Here is a 22,961-nt window from a genome sequence, read left to right on the forward strand (position 1 = left end):
AGAAATAGCAAAAAACGTCCGCAGATTCCATCTGGCCCTACATTATATTCATTTTTAAAGATTAAGGTTGCTTGATTTTTGGTTTAAATAATAATGTCCACAGATAAATATTGTATGACAAATCAGCGTTCAATAAATTACAAGAATTTTCACATCTGATTTCCTGATGACTACCTACAACAGCCCTGATCAATACATCTCTTCTCAAATTCACAAATTTGTGTAATTTTCAAACAGCTTGCATATTCTTGAGAATCAACATTTCCAGCTCTCAGGCACGTCACCTGACGAACAAATTCTTGGATGATGACATTCCCATGAGCACTGTGGGCTTTTAAGCAGGGTGTGTTTGGTTATTAAAGTGATGAATCGTACATGCAGTCGTGTAAATCTCTGGTTATAGAGACGTGAAGCAGCCTGAGCTTCTCCACAGGTCTCAGAGCTGCATGTCCTCCAGATCAGCATGTTTCCCTCGGCCACGCCGTCTGCTCACATTGGCTCATCTCCAGATCATTATATCACCAACACTAGAGATACATCGATCCACCGGACACAAATACGGACAGTTTTTGCTCTAAACATACAGTCATCCCTAGCTGTTTTTTTGTTTTGGTTTTATCTCTTTACTGTTCTGTTCATATATACAAAATGCACTGCAACTATTTTATAGCACAATATCTTTAAACGTAGAGGACAGAAAACAGATGTATCAACAGACATATGGAAAGTTCAAGTGCCACATGGACATACACACAGAAAAAGATACAAGATATTCTGCATTAACAAAATAACAAATATTGACCTTCATTTGTTTCATACTTCTGCAATTCTGTGGAGCTTTGTGTTTAAGAAGTAAAAAAAAAAACAGTATCTTGATTTAATTTGCATGAAACCCTATCTAAACCTTGAGTAATCATTTATATGTAATGTAATATAAACAATGTAAAAAGCGACTTAAAAAAATTGTAAACCCATTGCCTTAAAATCAACAACTTGACTTCACTTTAAAGAAGTAAGTATACCCACTGTAACATGGAACTGTTAAGTCGACTTAATTTTAAAATTATACCGATCAATCATTTACATAATAGTTTTAAGGCAACAAGTGAACTAATCAAGTTAGCACTGTCGCCTCACTGCAAGAAGTTCGCTGGTTTAAGTCCCGACTGAGCCAGGAGGCATTTCTTTGTGAAGTTTGCATCTTCTACCAATGATTAGATTTGTGAATGCGAAAGTGTATGGGTGTTTCCTGATGCTGGGTAGCAGTTAAAAGGGCATCTGCTACATAAAACATGTCAGAGTATTCTCCTCTTCATTTCTCTGTGGCGACCCCTGATAAATTAGAGAGTTTGCCAAAGGACAGTGAGTGAGTGAGTGAGTGAGTGAGTGAGTGAGTGAGCGAGCGAGCAAGTAATTGAGTGAGTAAGTGAGTGAGTGAGTGAGTCAATGAGCGAGTGAGTCAGTGAGCGAGTGAGGGAGTGAGTGTGTGAGTTCAATCAATATACCTGTGCATCTACTAATTTAATATTTTGTGTGGATTATTTGTCTGGAGAAACCCGTTTCTGAAAATGCTTTTTGTTGTTGGCTTCATAAAAGATCAGTGTGCTGTGCTTTTTATGTTGCTAGGCAACCACTTTATCAACAATCTTAGTGCTGGAGCGTAAAATATTGAGCACTTTTTCAGCACATTTAATAATTTATTTATTTTCTTTTTGGCTTAGTCCTTTTATTAATCTGGGGTAGCCACAGCAGAATGAACCCCCAACTTATTTAGCATGTTTTTACGCAGTGGATGCCCTTCCAGCCGCAACCCATCACTGGGAAAGATCCATACACACTCATTTATACTTATACACTACGGACAATTTAGCCTACCCAATTCCTTTTTCAGCACAATTATGTTTACTTTAATTAGTTAAAATATAGTCCTGTATGTACAACTCAAAATCAGAAAAAATTGTGAGATTAAAGAAAACGCAAAAACAAAAAAAGAACGTAGTGATTTTTCTAAATTTACTCTATTACACCAACTATTTCATCTTTTGTCTGGTCAACTTCATCATTTGTAAATATGCATCCTTTCCTGTCATTCAGACCCGCAACATATTCCAAAAAAAAGCTGGGACAGGAGCAGTTTAGGACTAGTAATCAGGTAAATTGGTTAAATAATGATGTGATTTGAAACAGGTGATGTCAACAAGATATTCTAATTATGATTTGGTACAAGAGCAGCATCCAAGAATGATCTTTACGAACAAAGATCGACAGTTTGCCAACCAATTTTAATAATATTTAATATTATTGTCAACTGCAGAGCACTCCGTCAAAAACATGAGGTGCAGCAGATGGTTAGAACGAGAGGTAGTGATGGTGAAATGAAGCTTTCTGAACCAGTGAAGCGCTCGACTCAATTGTATCGGAAAAAGGTCTGTTACTCGAAGCTTTCTAAATCAGAGCTCGATGAGGACCTCTTCTGGTTAAAGTGTGGGAAAGCACTGTGCTGCAATAATGTCAAATGTTCACAACTGACCAGTTCATTCAGGTAGTAATACAACAACAGTAATATAAACAAATTACTTAATTACTGTAGTTTTTACACATAAGGTTTGTTACATTACACCACCGATTACTGTAGTAAAATCCAAGGAATTCAAAGTATTAATATATATCATATTCCAATTAATCCTTCATTCACCCACTCGCTCCAAGCAGGGACCGAACCAGCGATCCCTCCATGGGAGGCGAATGCTCTAGGACAGTGGTTCTCAAACTTTTTTCACCAAGTACCACCTCAGAAAAAAATTGTCCCTCCAAGTACCACCATAATGACCAGTATTGAAATACAGTAGCGTAGTAGGCCCAGTAAGGCAGCTACAACTCTGCAGTTTAAAATCGTGACAGATTAACTACTATTATTAAGAATTTTTATTATTATCAGCCACTTTAAACATTATAAATAGTTTGAACATTAACACTGTACTGTGCTTATATGTAAAAAAAAATAAATAAATAAAAACCTAGAAATGTTGCTTGGACCTCATAAATATAGGCTATATGTCATCATATTCATATATGAACCATTTTTGATCAATTTTGAAATATATGTTGCATGTACATATGACATTGATATTGGATTACTCTGCGTACCACTAGAAGGAAGCCTGCGTACCTCTAGTGGGACACGTAGCACAGTTTGAGAACCACTGCTCTAGGACAACGGTTGGCAACCCAAAATGTTGAAAGAGCCATATTGGACCAAATAAAACAAAAAAACAAATATGTCTGGAGCCACAAAAAATGTAAAGCCTTATATAAGCCTTATAATGAAGGAAACACATGCTGTATGTATCTATAGTAGCTATATTAGCCTACTATAAAAATGACTAAGTTGGCTACAAATACATAATGAGCCTTCATGATAAAATAGCCACTGAAATCAGGTGGTTGGTGTTTTATTTCGTTGTCATTTAAACATTTCAGCACAGCCTCTGGTCTTTCAGTGGTATTAAATTGATCATTTCTTCTTGCGGCCCATCAGAGTTCACATACCTGCATAAAAGCGCATTAAATATCGGTCACATCACAGGCAATTGAGTATGCTGGCACTAAATTAATGTCCTTGGTTTGCTGATAGGTGATGTTACCTGCCATTTTAATAGCCCTTTCCTTCCTTCACTGTCTTAGCGGTGAGAGGTATATCTTTAATTTTTTGTATTATCTTGGTTTTGTTTTTGAAGTCTGCAAATAGGTGTTCTACTATAGGGATGAATGACTCCTTCATGTAGTCACCATCTGTTAACGGTTTTCCATGCTTTATTATCTCCCAATTTGTTTACAACAGCCACCTGCCTGGATAGTTGTAAAAAAAATACGCTCTTACACTTTAGTATGGTTCAAAACCTTTTTACTATAAATTACTATTATATTTTAGTTTAATTACTGGTGTGTGTGACCGGTGCAGTGCTTTGAAACAGTAGAAATGTATGTAATTGACGCCTAATCTCTCGCTATACACTTTACTAACCCATGAGGGTATTTAAACCTTTGAATCAAAATTCAAAGCTGTCCCATGGGTATAGGCGAAAATGAAGCTTCGGACATCACTGATCATGTGATGATGGCAAAACGAATCAAGCTTCGGTACACTGCTTCACTGCGAAATGTATTGTTTTTTTCTTGATACAAGCTTCAAAGCCTCGGAGCAAAACGTCACATCACTAACGAGAGGCACTCTGAACGTAAACAGCACATAAAAACACTCTCTACCAATAGAAAAGCATTTTAAATAGGCACCTCTTACCACAATGCGTAATACTTATGGTTTCAATTGCCACGGTTTCATTATGATGGTTTTATTAAGAGGTGGCCTAATTCATGTAGGATGCTGCTGAAATCCTGGGTGTGAAATACACGCCCCACCACTGGTGTCAGAAGACCCAAAAAAGTAACAAAGCCAGATTTTTCAAAGGTTATTTTTGCAAAATGGAACCATATGAGCACAGTTAAAAAAAATTTTTTTTAAAAACTCTCTCACATCTGACAAGAGGGCTGACTCTAAACAGGAAACAGCCAGGTTTTTTTTATTTCTGGGGTCCCCTGGAACATTTCTATTGTTATCTGCTTAATTCGCAGTGTGTTTCTGCATTTGTGAGAATTTGCTTACAAGTGTCAAATTAATGAAGATGTTTTCTCAGATTGTTAGTGTTTTTCTATTTGCATGTGTCTTTCGAATTTGCAGCCTGTCTCAGCTATCTCGATCACCGTAGTATTTAGATTATCTCCACATAATGCACATTAAATCCCAGTGCAGCTGCTTTGTTTAGCACAGGGACGCTCAAACTCTGTCCTAAAGAGCTGCTGTCCTGCACAGTTTAGTTCAAATTTGCTTCAACACACCTGCCTGGAAGTTTCTAGTATACCTAGAAAGAGCTTTATTAGCTGGATCAGGTGTGTTCAATTAGGGTTGGAACTAAAATATGTAGGACACCGGCCCTCCAGGACCGAGTTTGGGCAACACTGCTTTTGTGCTAACTACTGAAACGTTGTTATCACCGCATTTCTATAATGTGATAAGTGAATTAGCATTTTTATTCACCCTCTGCCTAATTGTCCACTGTTTTAGTTTTGTAGAAGATTATGTAGCATTATTTAACAAAACTAAACTCTGGTCATTATGCTTTTACTTCATATGTTAAAATTCTACAATTTAACTTAATTAAAAATGCAAATCTATTCCTGCTATTAACAAACCATTAACAATGACTTTTGCCCCAATTAACTCCTAATTTGCTGCTTATTAATATTAGGGTAGTTGTTAGGTTTAAGAATTAATTAGGATTACGGATGTGGAAAAAGATCATACAGAATATAAAAGATTTAATTACAAATAAACAGCTACTATCTCAGGTAATAAGTCACTAGTTAGTGAAATTTGGTTCTTAAACTAAAGTGTTACTGATTTGTTTCTATATCGAAATTGAGCACTATCACTACAAATTGCTCTCTCTCTCTCTCTTAAGACTTGCAGCTTCTCCAGACTAAACAAAGATTGTCCTAAAACATCCTCCATATCTCTTAAACTGTGCTGCCATCCAGAAGCTTGTGCATGGAGATCTGAATTAACAGCAAGTGACAAGCCTCGCTGCGTGTCCACAGATATCCAGTCAAGCGGTGTCACTCTCACATGGAGACATTAAAAATTGACTGAAAATCAGTCACAGTGAATCGCATCATCTGGATGCAAGACCAGACACCGGCTCGCTCTCACAAACAAAACAGTAATTAAATCCAAACCCCAGAGCATTGTGTGCATGATGTTAAAAGCCGAACATAGGAAATGAAGAACTGGGACTCACCTCAGAATCACTAGCAGGACTCTGAACCTGCAGAGGAGCAGAAAAGCAATAAAATCACTGGCATCATCACTGTGTTTTATAACATATATTATAACATAACATATCAACAGTCTGAAACCTTTACAATCTACATGCAATTAATTAAAGGTATAGTTGACACAAAAATAAAAAGGCCTCATTTAAAATCCTTCATATGGTTTTAAACCTTTATAGGTTACTTTCTTCTGTTGAAAACAAATGAAGAGATTTGGAAGAATGCTGGTTACTGGGATCCATTGACCTCCATAGTAGAAAGACAAAATACTATGGAAGTCAATGTGTACCAACTGCCAGGATTCTTCAAAATTTGTTTAACAAAAGACAGAAGGTTAAATAGGTTTTGAACAAATGGAGGGTGAGTAAAAGGACAGAACTGTTATTTTTTGGTGAACTATCCCTGAGCATATACATAGGAAGCATCTGCATAACATCCTTTGATAAACTAACACAGTCAAAACATAGTTTTCTAGTTTGTTTCATGAGATTTAAAGAAACTTCCAGGTATTTCCATGAAATGCTTTAATGCCATCAACTCTAAATATTTAATTTGGCATAACCGTCAATTAAATAACACATTAAATTACATCACAAAATTAGAAAAAGTTGTGACAATATGGAAAACGCAAATAGAAAAAGAAAGTAGCGATTTCTGGATTGGCTTTAACTTGTATTTCTTTGCAGACAGTCCAACAAACATGAATTAATTTGTTCCTCAATATTGCTTTTTGTTTTGTTTCATTTCGTTTTGTTTTGTTTTGTTTTTCAAAATAAAAACGTAAACCAATTTTGGTTTTTGCGACCCATTTTAAAAAAAAAAGTTGAAACAGTAAAGCATTTAAAAAATTTGTAATGTTGCCGTTCCTTTTCACAACACTTAAAAGATGTTTAGGGACGTAAGATACCAGGTGATGAAGTGTTTCAGGTGTAATTTTGTCCAATTCTTCCTTCAAACAAGTCTTAAGGTGGGCAATAGGGTTGGGCCGATAGACAATGCCATCGTCCATTGGCGATGGCTAATAGACAACACGATGCTGAGCCGTCATAGTCGATCCTCCACCCCGCCCCCGTCGCAAACCCGCTCGCGAAAAATACACACTTAGGACCCGTTTACACTAATACGTCTTAGTGTTTAAATTACATTTTAGAACGAAAATGATTCACATCCACACTGTGTTTTACCTAGCATTTCTAAACAGCCCTCCGTCTGCTGAAAACGCACATCATGTGATCACACACACACACACAGACAGCCACACACACTGTCATGCTCTCATCTAAGCTCCAGAAAGCAGTGCACATCGGACAGTTTATCAAGGATGTACCGCAGGGTCGCATCTCACTATAATTAATTGTGATATTTAATTAATCTTGTCTCTATCTAATGACTCTTCTGTCTTTTGAATCTATCAGGTAACGTGTCACAGCATCAGTACACTGCTTCAGTCTTTCACTTTCACACTTGTGAAAACCTCAGTTACTGTTCGTTGTGCACCTTTTATACCAACCAACCTCCCGCGGAAAAAGTGATTGACAGATGGTCATTTGTATGCAACTTATCTTTATTTAATTATGATTTGTTTATGGGTAAAACAAAAGCCATACAGGTCAGGTAGTTGAAAGGATAGGCTACAAATAATTAAATAGTTAATTCATTATGAATTAGCTAATTATTCATAAATAATTAATTCACCTCTGCCAAATATGACCACGATGCCATCGTCCATCGCAATGTTTCACATTAGACATCGTACGATGGCAAATTGGTAAACATCGCCCAACCCTAGTGGGCAACAGCAAAGGGTCTTAGCTAGGGGTGTAACGATATTAAAACCGAACAGAAATATCGCGATACACCAGCCACGATACGTATCGCGAAACTCTCGTGGCGTACCGCGGTACTCTCACGCCCCCTGCTGCCATTGTTGAGGTTGACGTCACTTGTCTCTAACTAATTGAACCAATTTTAACACATCTGATGAAAAGAAAAAAAAGGTCTTCAGCGCCGTGCGCCGCATTCTTCCCTATACTGAATAAAATAAACAAAGATGACCTTCACCTCTTACCTGATGTCTTTAACAATACATTTTCTACGTGTTTGCAAAATGGAAATCATATGACATTTTCCCTATCCACCTTACACTAAGACTGAACTTGAGGAGATACAGCTATATTGTCGGGAAGGAGCGGAGCTAAAAAAATAATATACAAATCAATTGAAATAAAAATGTACAAACCTCAAAAAATTTCTTAAAGTGGGCAAAAGTAATGCAAAATAATTTTACCCCAACGAAAGTTAAGCAAAAACAACGAAAATCATAATCATGTCAGAAAAATACACAAAAAACGAGATCAAAGGAAAAAGCGCTCTCTCCCGCTCTTCCTAACATGCTTTTTACATTCCCGCGCTGCGTCGCCAAATGATGATAGATCGGTCTCCTGACCAATCAGCTGTCAAAAAGGCAGGCCTACATAAATGACCGGCATAGAGGGAGCGGGAGAGAGAGAGAGAGAGAGAGAGAGAGAGAGAGAGAGAGAGAGAGAGAGAGAGAGAGAGAGAGAGAGAGAGAGAGAGAGAGAGAGAGAGAGAGAGAGAGAGAGAGAGAGAGAGAGAGAGAGAGAGAGAGAGAGAGAGAGAGAGAGAGAGAGAGAGAGAGAGAGAGAGAGAGAGAGAGATCGGGAGGCAAACATACAGCCGGCTACAACCCTAACATTAGTTTCAGACACAACCGCAATGTATTTTACTGGTGAATATGTCATGAAAAAACACTTTACAAACACAGTATATGTATATTTTTCATTAATTTAAACGGAAACCTATCTATCTAAATGAAACCATATAATCAAAAATGAGCGTCTGTGTCTGCACAGAGATCAAGCCTCTCATCGGAGAATGTGGATATTATGGTGTTTTTGAAGAAGATCTTTCACTAGTCTACACTGCAGTTATTTATTTAATTTTAGTTTACTTAGTTAAGATGGCTGCACTAAAGAGAATAGTTTTTTTCTGACTAGTCTATATTGGAGGTATTTATTTAATTCTAGTTGTTTACTCGGGTATCCTGACTGTACTAAAAATGTGATGACAAAGTTAATAAAGAAAAAGTTAAGATGTTCTTGTTATTAAGTGAATTGTCCCTTAGCATTGCTGTTAACATGACATCAACCCTAACCCCACAGCAAACATAACCGAACCGTACCGAACCGAACCGTGGCTCCAAAACCGTGAACCGAACCGAACCGTGCCTTTTAGGTATCGTTACACCCCTAGTCTTTGCTGTCACATTTTGCCCTTCAAAAACAAATGCTGGATAAGTTGACGGTTCATTCCGCTGTGGCGAACCCTGATTGATGAAGGAGCTAAGCCGAAAAGAAAATGAATGAATGATAAACAAATAATAAACAACACATTTATTACATTATTTATTCATTTTTGTTAGTCATTCAATGAAAATTAAGTTATTAGTACAACTTACAGTACATTAACTAATCTTAAAAGACACCACTTAAGATTTAACAATGCATCAGTTAAAGTATCTATAATTAATAAATGTTAGTATTGTTGTTAATCTTAGTTCATAACTAACATAACTAAGTAACTAACATACACTAAGATATAAAGAGCAACAGAAATTCCATTTAGATTTCATAAAGTTCTGAAAGATTAAGCCCAGCAAGTGATTCAAAGGATCAGATGAGCAAACAGTATCTTACATTATAAAGTTGTAATCAAATTTTTGATGGACAAAGATTTATTCTTCTTTGACCTGCTTTATTTCTCTCGCACACACACACACACAAACACACACAACTGCATTCAGGGCACCAGCTGCAGCTAAGCAGCCAGTGACTTATGATGGTCAGAAAAGGCCCTCTGGGACACAGATCACTGGCATCGGTTCAGCTAACATCGAGGACTACAGCTAAATGTACCAGCCCAGTGGATTCAACCGGCACACCAGAAACAATTCAACCGACCGCTGGATCTCTGCCAGTGACGCTGTGTTCAATCTGTCCCTCAGCTCAGGCAGATCATCACAAAGACATATTCTTTTTATTGTTTTAAATGTTCATTTTAAACATATATATATATATATATATATATATATATATATATATATATATATATATATATATATATATATATAGTGTTTTATAGTTTAAACAAAAACTAATATAAAATGTAAAATTTAAATCAATGATACTGAATTAATATTACACACATATTAAATCTAAAAATAAATCTAAAGTAAATAAAACTAAAGCTCAAACTATTGATAAAAACTACAGTGGTAATGAATGTAAAATAACATCGGGTGAAAAATCTGTTTTGCCATATCAGCAATAAACAATATTTATTTTAAAATAACCTAATTATTGTTAATTGGGTCACACTGTTATTAACAAGACTAAGTACATTCCTAATTTGTTGTTAATAATAATTTAGTTTAGATATTGATTAGCAACTTGACCATGCAGAGTACATACTTGTATATTTATTATTATACAACAGTTCTGTCTGGGTCTCGAATCTGATTTGCTGATAGCCATGTGACGTTCCCATGATAACAGCATTCCTACAGCATCTTCACTCTTGTGCATTACTCCACCCACATAGAGTGACAGCAGATCTATAAACTCACTACAGTTTGACAAATATTGCATCTGTTGGACAACATAGTGTACTTTTGAGGCCTTTTTAGTCAAGAATGTAGTTGTTTAGATTGCAACTATGCAGTTTATTTATAAGAATAGTGCCTATTTTAAATATTTATAATTCCTGAAAGAGTGCGTCAGCGACTATTAGCCTGTCTTTGAGCAGAGCAAAGACGGTTGATGCTGTTCATCACAAGAGGGCGACAGAGACTGCATAATAAGCCCTTAAAAGAGAAAAACTTAGCGTAACCCTAAACCTAACTACTGCTGATCAAATCATTATTAAACTGGTAAGTGACATTCTAAGTCGATCTCTCTCTTTTGAATGTTGTAGTGCTGTATTTATACCATAATTGTAGTGTAGTGAGTGTGAGATGGGTTGTATTTTGTATGGGCCACTATTTATATAACCCTGAGTTACTTTTTGGTTGGCCATCTGTTTGCTTCTAATGAGTCTCCTATTTTCGTTACTGCAGACTAGTTCAGTTGAAAGAAAGAAGAAATGCCCGCATGTGTTAATGTTTTTCCTTATTGCAAACACAACAGTTATCTGGTAATGATTGCGTTGCTTTGGACTTTTCAGGGTTAATTATTGTGATCTCCCAATTGTAACAGAGAAATATTGGGAAATCTCTCTAGGCAGAAGGCATTTCATTCCACCAGCCTTATAATTTTAAAATGTCAGAGAAATCACCTGTTTTGTTATCACTTTGGATATTACTTTAGAAAAATTATTCAAATACTAGCTCTAAAGTGATGTTGGTGAATTTGCAACTGTATCTGCTGTTCTCTTGGCCAGCTGCAGACATGAATGAATCGCGATAAAAGGTAGTTCCATACAAAAGGATTTTAAGACCTCTGTGTTTGATTTTCTTACACACACACATCACTGGTGGGACACTAAAGCACTTGGCCTGTGGCCTCATGCCAATGCACGCTTCTCACCAGTGTCGATATGCAGCCATATCACACTGCTACTTATGTGATATTGCTTATTTATCGTACTAATTAACAGACGAAATGTTAATAATAATCATACAAAAAATAACTACCTAATAGTGAGACAATAAAGTCCCATGATAGTTAATGTAATAAGTAACATGAACTAAGAATAAACAATACTAGGGCTGAATTTGTAAATCCATACTACTGTAATGAAGTATTATTTAATTACAAAGTTGTTTTTGTTAACAAAGAACGAATCTACTATTATTAACTAACGTTAGCGATGAATAAAAAATACTGTAAAAAAATTGTATTTTCCATATTCCATACCATACACCAAGCTACATGTTTTTTTTTAATTCTTTAACGCATGGCAAGCTATTGATTACCCTGTGTATTCAGTGGTCATTTACCAAATTCTAGATAAGTTAAAACTAGTGTTGCTCTTTACAGCAGAATATTTGACTGAATTTTAGTGAGTTATGACATGTTAGAGCTAATATTCTCCACTTTAAATCGGTCACAACCAGACAGAGAGGGAGAGCTTGCAAGAGAGAGGTTGTGTGTGCATGTAAATGATAAAGGTATATCCAATAGCTCATAGTAATACGTCTTACACTGTTAGACATTTTATTGTATTCTTGCGGTAACTTACTGGCAGCAATGTTGCCAGCAGTGTACCGCAACTGCCCCTTTACAGTAACTTACAAATAGTAAATGTTTTTTACAGTAGCAGGACCCTACTACAATTTAATTTTACAATAAAACCGCAACTTCTTTCTATGGTAAAATGCCCTTTTACCACATTTTAATTTTGGATTATGCCATTTTTACAGTACTTTTACTGTAATTTATTTGCATTTTACACTAGCAAAACAAAACCTTTATTTTAGGTATATTGATTGTATTAAATTCCAAATGACTGAATTTTTGTCTTCAACTACAATAGCAGTACTTGATTACTTGGATTACAGTAAAATACAGCAAATTCCTAAAATGCAATAAGTTACTGTAAAAGTTTTTAAATGACCCACACTGCAGGGCATGTTACAGTAGCGAACTGTGAAGAATGTATGTGGTATTTTACTGGACCTTTTTGCAGTAAATAACTGTAAAATAGTGGTAAAGTCTAACTGTGTAGCTACCTCTTTACAAATATTTTGGAGCATAATACTCAGTTGCTTGATCCCCATCAGAGTCTAGAATTTCAACAGCAAACCATGTAACTACTAACATTATTACAAGGCTTTCTTAAACTTGATTCTGATTGGTTAATCACATTATTCCAATGTATGTTATTCCCAGCCAATGGAACTAATGGTACATGCTCATCTGGGTGCTATGAATAATCTTAATCGTAGTGCAATTGAGCCAAGACCTGTGAAGAGATGATGCCAACCATAGAGGACTTCTAGAGGTAATCCTCGACCAGGCCGTATCCTGAGCAGATGATGGAGGAGTGAAGAGCATGAGACCAATTACTGAAAGATCCCAGTGACAGACGAGTCTCATCATTGATCCCTTGGGCCAGCCGGTGACCTTCTCACACCTACTGCTTCTCTATGATGAATGTCCAGTGTTCTCCCGCCTTAAGCCTGATTTATACTTCTGCGTCAAGTGACCGGCGTAACCCACGGCGCAGGCAACGCGCGTGGCTGTGCATTTATACTTCTGCGCGCTGTCTCTGCCGGTCTGCATTAACACTTCCGAAACGCTAGTTGGCAGTGAGGTGTAAATGTTCCTCTGTGTCAAGTTTCTTCGCTACTTTTTTGCATTTCCTGAACACTTCCGGGATGTACAAGTGGCTCAAACTCGCTCATTTTGAGGCAGGAACCGGCGGACGTGCAACAACTTTAACTATGAGGTAAACACAAAACAAAACTTTCCATCCGGAGCTCCTTCACGGGACTCCACACTTGTAAACAATCGCTCGCGCGGCGTCGCGCCATTCGCGCGCCTCTCGGTCCCGCCCAGACTCGTCAGCGCTACCAAGCCGACCAATCACAGAGCTTATGCTACGCGTCGTTGCGACGTGTAGTTACATTTTTTGAGAGGTGCACGTCAGTGACGGCGATGGCCACGGCGAAGGGCTATGCGTCAGCGCCGTAGCATACGCCGGTGTTTGACGCAGAAGTATAAATCAGGCTTTAAGCGCCTAGACTGCAGCTCTGCACAAGAAGTTTGGCCAGTGGAGAAATAGTCGTGCCCAACTGAGCCTGGTTTCTCTTTTTTTTAATTTTTTTTTTTATTATTCACTTTTGCTAATTGGTGAAGTTTTGTTCTTTATCTTTGTCACCACTAGCTTGCTTGGTTTGGGACTTGTGGAGCTGCACATCGATGTATTTGCTCTTCAGTGTTTGGACTTTCACTTTTAGTGAAAATTAAACCCTTAAATCTTTGTTATTGTTAATCATATACGTATTCATGTTCTGTCAAAAAGCTGTTCTTGACTGTTTGGCAGAAGTGTTGCCATAAACTGTACTGATATTACAGTTTTTAAGCATTTTGTACAGCTCAAACTGAATGGTAACACTCAGGCAACACTCAACAAGTATGGCGTCAAGTATGACACACTGAAAATGATTTTGGCTTGTGTCCTAAACTCAAACATTCTTCAACACTAGAAATACTCTCTGAGTGCCTTTTCCAGGTCAGCTTCTGCTTTTGTATGCAACTAAACGTCTGCTTTTCTGATGCAAATGCAAGTGTACAGATAAGTTAAAATGGAGGAAGTAGCTAATAAAACATTCCTGCTGCGAGCGCGCATATTGGCAAACTGTACTTTAGGGTTCTGTAAGCGTACACTGCTCTCATCAACTTCTGGAGCCCTTTGAAGCGTGCACGTAAAGGATTAGACAGGAATGCAAAGCGCAAACAGACTGCACGGAGCTGTGAATATCTTGACTGTGTGTCTTTCGCTTAGGACTGAACGCATGGCCGAATCAACAGGATGAGAGCCAAACCTTCTCAACTCCAGCAGCATACTCTCACAGATGAAAGAGCAGAGATTTTGGCTCTGGGCCGATGTTGATGGCTGATGCTTTTTTTGGGTTGATCCAATCAATTTTTTTTATATACAGGGATGAAGAGCAATTACAGTGAGAGGCTAGCGAGCGCTGCTTGTTCTGGGGTCACTTAACCAACAGATTATGAAAAACGGACTAGAAAAGCCGTGAAATATGCTGTGATTAATCCAGGTGTTTGGGCTTTAAACCTCATGACCCATAATATTCTGGCATGTGTTTCCCAAACAACGATGTAACTTATGGCTGAACTATCAATTGGTTTCCAAAACCGTAATATTAGTTATAATGTAAAACGTCTGTAATGATGTTCTAAACGGGGTGGAGTAACAACTTCTTTAGAGAAAATCTGCATTCACTAATAATTTTTTGCTTTGTACTAATTATATTGTTTTACATGCACATATATGCATTTTTTAAATCCAATATTACCTTTGGTAAAAACTAGGGCTGCAAAAACAAATCCATTAAATCGATTAAAATCGATTACTAAAAGCGTTGGCATCAAATTTCATAATTGAATCGATCAGATTTAATAAAAAAACTTTAGTTGAGCACGGAATGGAGTGAACGTACTCAGCCTCTCTCGCGCACTGATGCCAGCAGAATTTGACGCCTCATAGACAGGACAGAGCAAAAAGCCAGGGGAAGTAACGTTAAAGAAAAGATATGTGGCGAAAGCAGAGAAGTCTGTGCAACCCTAGTCATCCAAGGTGTGGGAGTATTTCTCACAAAATAAGCAAAAAAAAAACTGTGTTAACGGCCGAATATGCAAAAGTGATGACAGGAGCACCACAGCAATGATCCAGCTCCTGAAACGCGAACGTGTTGGAGTCTTTGATGAGGAGGAATGGAGCAACAGCAGGGTAAATCACTACAGAATCCTGCTTTTGTTCTCTTTTAAAGTGAGGAACATAATGTCCCTAGTGCTGCTGTTTACTTGTTACTTGTCAAACTGAGCCATGGCTGGTGCTGAACCAGAGAAAGACTTGTCATTATAATCACAATTATGCAGTGTTTTTAACCACCTAATGGTTATTTTATGTTTTAGACATTTTTTTAGACAATAATACAATTAGAGTTTGTAAAACACACAAGAAAGTCTATGGAAGTCTAACAATCCATTCAAATATAATTTGCCGATATGTACTGTATTATTCATAGGGCTGTGCAATTAATTGAAAATTCACTCGCACAAACAACATGCAGTCGGCATTCGGCCTCAATTGCACACTGTGCGTTTAAAGACGAGCAGGGCACACACATCTAAATTCATCTTAATGTGAGCGCTTTAATGGTCAAATAGGTGTCAAAACGTGGTGTTTAGTGATTATTTATATTAACCCTCATTTAAACAAACGAGTTGAGGATCAAAAGACACGAGAGAGAAACCATTAAAGTGACAGTGCCCAATATTCATGCTGCCGCCTGTTTCTATCATTATTAATCAAACAGCAAAAGGACAAAATCCTTCACTGCTTTTGACTGAAGGACTTTTGTAACTAAAGTTTTATTCTTACAGTGAAGATGCTTAAAGCACAGTTTGTTTCATATTTTTATTCTACTGTATTCATTTCTCTTTCCTTATTTACAGGGAGGAAAATAACTGTGCATATACAGTTAAAGTCAGAAATATTAGCCCTCCTGAATTATTAGCATTATTAAATTCCTGAATCTGTTCAACATCATTTGGGCAATATTTATTTTTTTTTTAATTAAAAACATTTCACAGGAGCACTAATCGTTTTGACTTCAACTGATAATCGTTTTGGATAATCGTGATTACAATTATGAACAAAATAATCGTGATTATGATTTTTCCCATAATAGAGTAGCCCTAATCATTCCTATCAGATACACATAGTCAAAGTAACAATAAAGCAGGTCGCACACCAGAAGCGCCGCTCGGCGGCGCGCCGCGCAGCGCCACACAGCGCCATGTATTTTAGAATTCTAAACATAGGTTTCTATCAGGATACACACACCGGCGCCGCAAGTCGGCGGCTGTCGGTGGCTGTCGGCGGCGCCCGGCGACGGCTCAGGACGCAGTTCATTTTTCAGCCGCGCCACAGAGCGCCATCTGATTAGTTTCATGTTAAATATCATTCGAATGTGCGCGTCTGGTGTGTGATACTTTAAACTGTCATGTACGCGCCGTGTCGCGGCGCCGAGCGGCGCTTCTGGTGTGCGACCTGCTTTAAGTTCAATCTATTCTTCTCACATCTGCCACTATATGAAATGCAACTCCAAGAAGTCTTTGCACACATAGAGCAGTTCCTGATTCCCCTTGATTACACACACACACGCACACACACAGCTGAAAACTTATGATGAACTGATAACTAGAAATATAAACACACCTCATTCACACACACTGTTTGCTGAGTCTTGTTATAAGTGGGCATTACGAAGTGTTTCTTGTCCTGCCTACCATAGTTTTGACCTTTGCTTTGTTCATCGTTTTATGTTGTTGTTTTTTTTGCCACCTGTCCTGACCACTTGCCTGCTACTCTGACTACGCTTTTGGATTACCTGCATGCTCCTGTCTGTGCCTGATTTGACCTTTTCCTGCCAGACGAATCTCTTAACTGCATTTGGATCCTCACCTCTGTTGCCAGACACACTCATTACAAAACCAATTACAATAGCTAAAACATCAATTACAATGGCTGATACACTAGCCTATATATCACATATAAGGTCAAATAATGTAAAAAATACCTTTATGAAGACATTTTTATTGCCATTTTGTACATTTAGATTCAGAAATTATAATTATTATAATTTTTATTATTTTTTATCATTATCTTTATTATTATTATTATTATTATTATTGTTGTTGTTGTTGTTGTTGTTGTTGTTAAGCAGGCTGTTTTTTATTAATAACTCTGATACATCCAAACCCCTGCAGAAATATCATAGCCTACATCTCATATACAATACAGATACATTTAAAGAGGCTACTATAAATCAACACCATTTTACATACAGTATACTATATTTTTGTCTTCACAAGCTTTGGAGATTTATCCTTGTAAATTATAGGTCACCTATACTTTCCCCCACAAGTCCAAAGACATGTGGTATAGGTACATTGGATAAGCTAAATTGTCCACATTGTATGTGTGTGAATGAGAGTGTATGAATGTTTCCCAGTACAGGGTTGCAGTTGGAAAGGTATCCCCTTCGTAAATCAAATATGGTTCATTCCACTGTGGCGACCCCAGATTAAAAAAGAGACTAAGCTGAAAAGAAAATGAATGAATGAATGAATGAATGAATGAATGAATGAATGAATGAATGAATGAAAGTACGTTGGAACTTTTGAAAGAAATATAGGGTATAGGGGAGATAACTTGAAATAGTATACAACCAGGAACCGCCAACTAATCCAGCATGTGTTTTACGCAGTGGATGTCCATCCAGTCGCAACCCAGTACTGAGAAACACTCTCATTCACATACACACTCATACACTACGGCCAATTTAGTCCATCCAATTCAGTTGGGGAAACTGGAGCACCCAAAGGAAACCCACGCAAACACAGGGAGGACATTGTTGGTTTTACAGTGTAAAGAAAACCATCAGGGGTTTACAAACTGGTATCAGATGAAGACAGATGAAAACATAAATCCACACTTACAAAATGTTTAAACTCAAGCTTAAGACCCACTTGTCCAAAATGGCTTTTAGTAGCACTGACACTTGTCTCTGTTTTAATGTTTTGCTGCATTTTATTAACATTTCTTCCACTGTTTTTGCATTGTTTGCTTTGCTTTCTAGTTGTGTTGCATAATTTGTTTTTACTGGTGTAAAGCACTTTGGTTAACCTTGGTTGTAGTAAGGTGCTACAATAATAAAGGTTAATTAATAAAAAATAGATTTGTATTAAATTATTATATATAAAAAAGAATCAAATAAATCAAATATTGTCTGAATAAAAAACAAACTGGAATACAGGAAATAATAAAATAATATAATAACAAAAATATATTATAACAGCTAGAAAAAAACACTATAAAAACACTATAAAAATTGAAATAAATATTTAAATGTGTGCTTAAATAGAAACACTAAATAAACAACAAAATAAATGTAAAACTGGACTAAAAAGGACAATAAATATTAATTAAAATTAGGCCTGTCACAATAATCAATAAATCAATTTGTTGCACAATGCAATATATATCCCAGTACATAAAAACAATTCTAGCAACATTTTAGCTGATAGTGCAACATCTCTATTTCTATTAGAGGTGTCAGTGTCAGTATGGTTACAAAAGCACATTAGTAATTACTATAAATTAATATAATATATTTTTATGTGGGTGTCTGACAACTGAAACTAGATCTGCCTCTGTCACTTTTTACCTTGCACTTTTTTGTTAACGTTTATTATTATTTATTTAGGATATGTGCTTTTACATTCTGGTCACAATGCTTAACTATTTAACTGTTAAAATGACTATAAATTAAATTTAATATTTTTAAGAATAAAATATTATGTTTTCTTTGGAATAGTGTACTTGCTTGACGGTGATGTTGTATTGTCACTCTGACGTTATATAAGGAGTGACATAAAATGGTCTTAAAATGACAATAGTGTTGTTTTTTGCAATATATTTTGGTGCAATATATTGTACAACGAAAAACAGAAATTGTGACAGGTCTAATTAACAGGTAATTATTATGAAAGTAAGTAACGTGTAAGTAAACAAATAATAAAGTACAGATATGAATAGATAAAAATCTAATGTACCTTTACAGAAAATAACTTTTCAAATAATGTTTTAGACCCAGTTGTAATTTATATCAGGCTTTTTCATAAGGGTCTCAAAGATGATCATCTCTCCCTCTCTCACGCACACTCACTCTTGAACAGCTATCATTATAGGGATTTCTCTCAGATGTAATGATCTTTATACTGTATATGCTGTATTTTCTATCCCCCTACCACAAACTTAAACCCAACTAGTACATACAGTAGGTAGATTTATGTAGCTACAGTGTTGAAAATGTATGTAGGCAGTCACGTTTTTCCAATGAGCCTACACTGGAACTGTCCCCTTTAAATATTTATGGCCTCACCAATTCTAAAGACGCGGTAACACGATGAATGCCAACGAATAAAGGTAGTAAATAAGCTGAACAGGTGGATCTACATGTCAAGCGCATTCATATGCAAAAGCCTTCCCAAAATTCATAACTAATTCAGAGGAAAATGAAAGCATTCAACTCTTGAAAAGCAAAACACATTCATCCATCCACACCACACAGCCTACTGTATCATCACACACTACTAAACGTATATAATGATCTACTTCACACTACAAACACCGAATCCATGTGTAACACGAAGCTATTTTCAAGCCAATGAGTCTGTATTAAAGGTGTAATGAATAATTAAAACATATTGTCATCCAATGGTGCTGGTGAATATATGATGATGGCCATGAAATGCTTCAAAGACCAGTATCTCGAACCACTAAAGCCCAGTTTCATCCCTACACAACAGCATCTTGTCATGGTGTTTGAATTAACGGATATCACATTTAAAAAAAAAAACGAAACAGGTTCTTACCGCAGGAAGCAGCGGCTCCATCTGCGCTCCTTGATCTTTCACATCCATCCCTGATATTCTGGCTTATTTTCTTGTTCGTGTGTGGGGAATTTACTCTACGGCTACTGTGAGGAAGGCGGAGAAAATGTCATGTAAATGGTTAAACGGCTTCGGAAGCGGTGTAGTAACCGTTTGTGTTTTTTCGCTCTTTATTCTGTCGCGCGCGTCCGTCTGTGTGCGCTCCTTCAGCGTGTCATTTGCTCTCGCGTGACGCAGCTGCGACCGGCAGCACGTGAGTTAACAGAAACCACCGGGACGTGATAGATTAATGGATGTAACACTCAGGAGACAAGCGGATACTTAAGGCTTCGGTTTAGTACAGTATTAGCCTATAGTTGTTATTTATAGAGGGCGCCGAGTACAACAAATTGCGAGCCTTAGTGCGTAAAAACGTGCTAGAGGTTATCCCTGCTGATCAATAAATAAATAAATAAATAAATAAATAAATAAACCTTTACAGAAGTTCTAATGGCTTTCACTTCATTTCACTTCAAAAACATTTGTACAAACCATCAAATTTTAAACATGAAATCTTAGATGAAATGATGGTTTCTAATGTTTGGGACATATTCACATACATTTTTATTATTTTATTATGTGGTTTTCACACATCACCAATAAAATAAAAATGACAATAAGGGTTTCTAATAAAATCAATAAAAAATGTCCATTGTAACCATTAAAAGCATTCAAATTATATTAAGGTTTCTATTTATTTTCTGCAGGGATGGCCATTAAAATATTGCCCATCAATGTATTGCCTGGTACAGTGTTAATAGTTGTGGAAATAAAAATGTATATAATCTAGTTCCAAATGATAAATAATCTTTATATAACTGAAAAGTTATATTCTTTGGTTTTTAATTAGCTTGTTTCATTCAGGGTCTTAACTCCTCAGGTGATACTACCTACCTCAGGTGAAACTGGTCAGGCAGGTGAAACCTCAGGACCCTGAAACTAAATCTTCAACTAAACTAGTCATGCCCGTTTATCCATCTCCACATAGCCACTCCTTTACTCTTAAAACATATTATAGACTCACTTTGGACTTGCTTACAGACTTAATAAAACTTAGCAGACCTATACAAGACTCCTATAGGCTCTTGCAGACTTGTGGACTTTTTGAAGGTGCTGTATGACTGCAGATCAGCCAACACGTCTCAATAAAGAAATTCTTCCACTTGTTCGAGTCACCTGTTCTGGGTTCTCATTCTTCATTCATTCATTTTCTTTTCGTCCATTTATTACTCTGGGGTCGCCAAAGCAGAATAAACCACCAACTTATCCAGCATATGTTTTACGCAACAAATGTCTTTCCAGCTGCAACCCATCACTGGAAAACATCCATACACACTCATTCACACATATACACTAAGGACAATTTAGCTGACCCAAATTACCTGTACTGCATGCCTTTCAGAGATGTATAAAGTACTAGAGACCCAGGCTTTAGTAAAAGTACAAGTACTTTATCAAAAATTGACTTGAGTAAAAGTTGAAGAGCACTTTAAGCACCATACTTAAGGGGACGTACTGAAGTATTCAACCTTTTTTGCTCTTAAGTATTGCAAGTAGTTTATTTCAAAATGTACTACTCAAGTACTGAAAGTTAAAGTACAAGTATTGTGTAATGTAGTTATTAAAGAAAGCTGTCAAAAGACATCATATCGATTTGTTTTATTTTAAATATCTTTTTTTTAGGACACGTGATTAAGCAAAATAAAAAGAAACATGGCTTATATGATACAGTTTTTCTCTCGTGCTTGAACCACAGATCTGACAGATTATAACAGCTTTAACAGACACCTTTTAAAGTTCTATAATCCACTCAAAATGCTACTGAAACCCATTTTCGGATCGCAATTTACCGGTTATAAATGCTGTAAACGAAAGTTCTAAACATTCTACCGGAAGATGATGGTCACTGTGGCGCCCTCCATGCAGCAGCCAAGAAAAAGGTCTATAACAAGTAGGGGTGTGACTCTACACTGGTCTTACGGCTTGGTTTAGTTACGATTATCATGTCATCGATTCGGTTCAATTTGATATCTCAGTGCATCACGGTGCATTGACGATGCTTTCCATACATAATTAGATTTTTTCTACACAACACAAGAATTTGTTTTATTAAAATCTATAAATATATTTATATATTATTTGTGATACAATTTTGTTCTTTAATACAGCAGTCTGAAAACTCCTCAAAGAAAGAGCAGTGAGCGACGTATCTGAGAAGGGGGCTGTGTGCGCGCGAGACGTACCCAAAGAGCGGTGGGAGTTGCGCGCGACACGACATACCTGAAGAGCGGTGGGGATGAGTTGCGTGCGACGTACCTTAAGAAAGGTGCGGGTGAGTTGCGCGAGACATACCTGAAGAGCTAGTAGGGATGCGGTGGAGAGAGGGGTGAGCAACGTATTTAAGGACCGGGCAGGAGACTCGCGATTTCCGAGAGATTATAATTCATTTGCGGGCATCCGCGAGTGTCTATGCATTTCAGGGATACTCCCGCAACTTCCGGGAGACTTGGGATGTCTGTAAGTGCATGTTGTAGTGAGGATGTAAAAAAGGATGTAAACAACGGGAAATGCTGTTTGGCACCACTAACAATTTAGCTACTAATTCATATTTATTCATCAAACCGCTGTAAACACCCACAATCTTCAGCAGCGCTGCAGTATCTCTCTATTAACTTGCAAAAGATATGTGAACGTTATATGTTACTTACACATGCTTATAACCTGAATAAATTTGAAAGTACTTGATACTAGTCAGGTTTTATTTTAGAGAGCAGGCATGAGGTTCAGCACGTGCCAACAGAGGCGTAA

At 37.0% G+C, this 22,961-nt stretch overlaps 1 protein-coding gene and 1 long non-coding RNA gene across 4 annotated transcripts in view; both read right to left on the minus strand.

The window, feature by feature from the left end:
• Nucleotides 1–20,340, minus strand: part of slc4a10a (solute carrier family 4 member 10a) — a 131,840-nt gene extending 111,500 nt beyond the window's left edge. For all 3 annotated transcript variants that reach the window (XM_087273346.1, XM_087273349.1, XM_087273345.1), the window contains exons 1-2: nucleotides 20,097–20,340; nucleotides 5,856–5,882 (exon numbers count right to left, since the gene is read on the minus strand). In XM_087273346.1, coding sequence (XP_087129472.1) covers nucleotides 5,856–5,882; nucleotides 20,097–20,144 — 75 coding nt within the window. In that variant the 5' untranslated portion in view covers nucleotides 20,145–20,340. The remainder of the gene's footprint in view (nucleotides 1–5,855; nucleotides 5,883–20,096) is intronic.
• On the minus strand, nucleotides 600–3,939 carry LOC147841672 (uncharacterized). Its single transcript, XR_015502427.1, has 2 exons — nucleotides 3,758–3,939; nucleotides 600–2,764 (listed from the first exon to the last, which is right to left on the minus strand). It is a non-coding gene; the product is annotated as an uncharacterized LOC147841672 (long non-coding RNA).
• Nucleotides 20,341–22,961: the final 2,621 nt, after the last annotated feature.

The sequence above is a fragment of the Danio rerio genome, chromosome 11, assembly GCF_052040795.2.
Source record: "Danio rerio strain M-AB ecotype USA chromosome 11, GRCz13ab, whole genome shotgun sequence".
Taxonomy (NCBI): domain Eukaryota; kingdom Metazoa; phylum Chordata; class Actinopteri; order Cypriniformes; family Danionidae; genus Danio; species Danio rerio.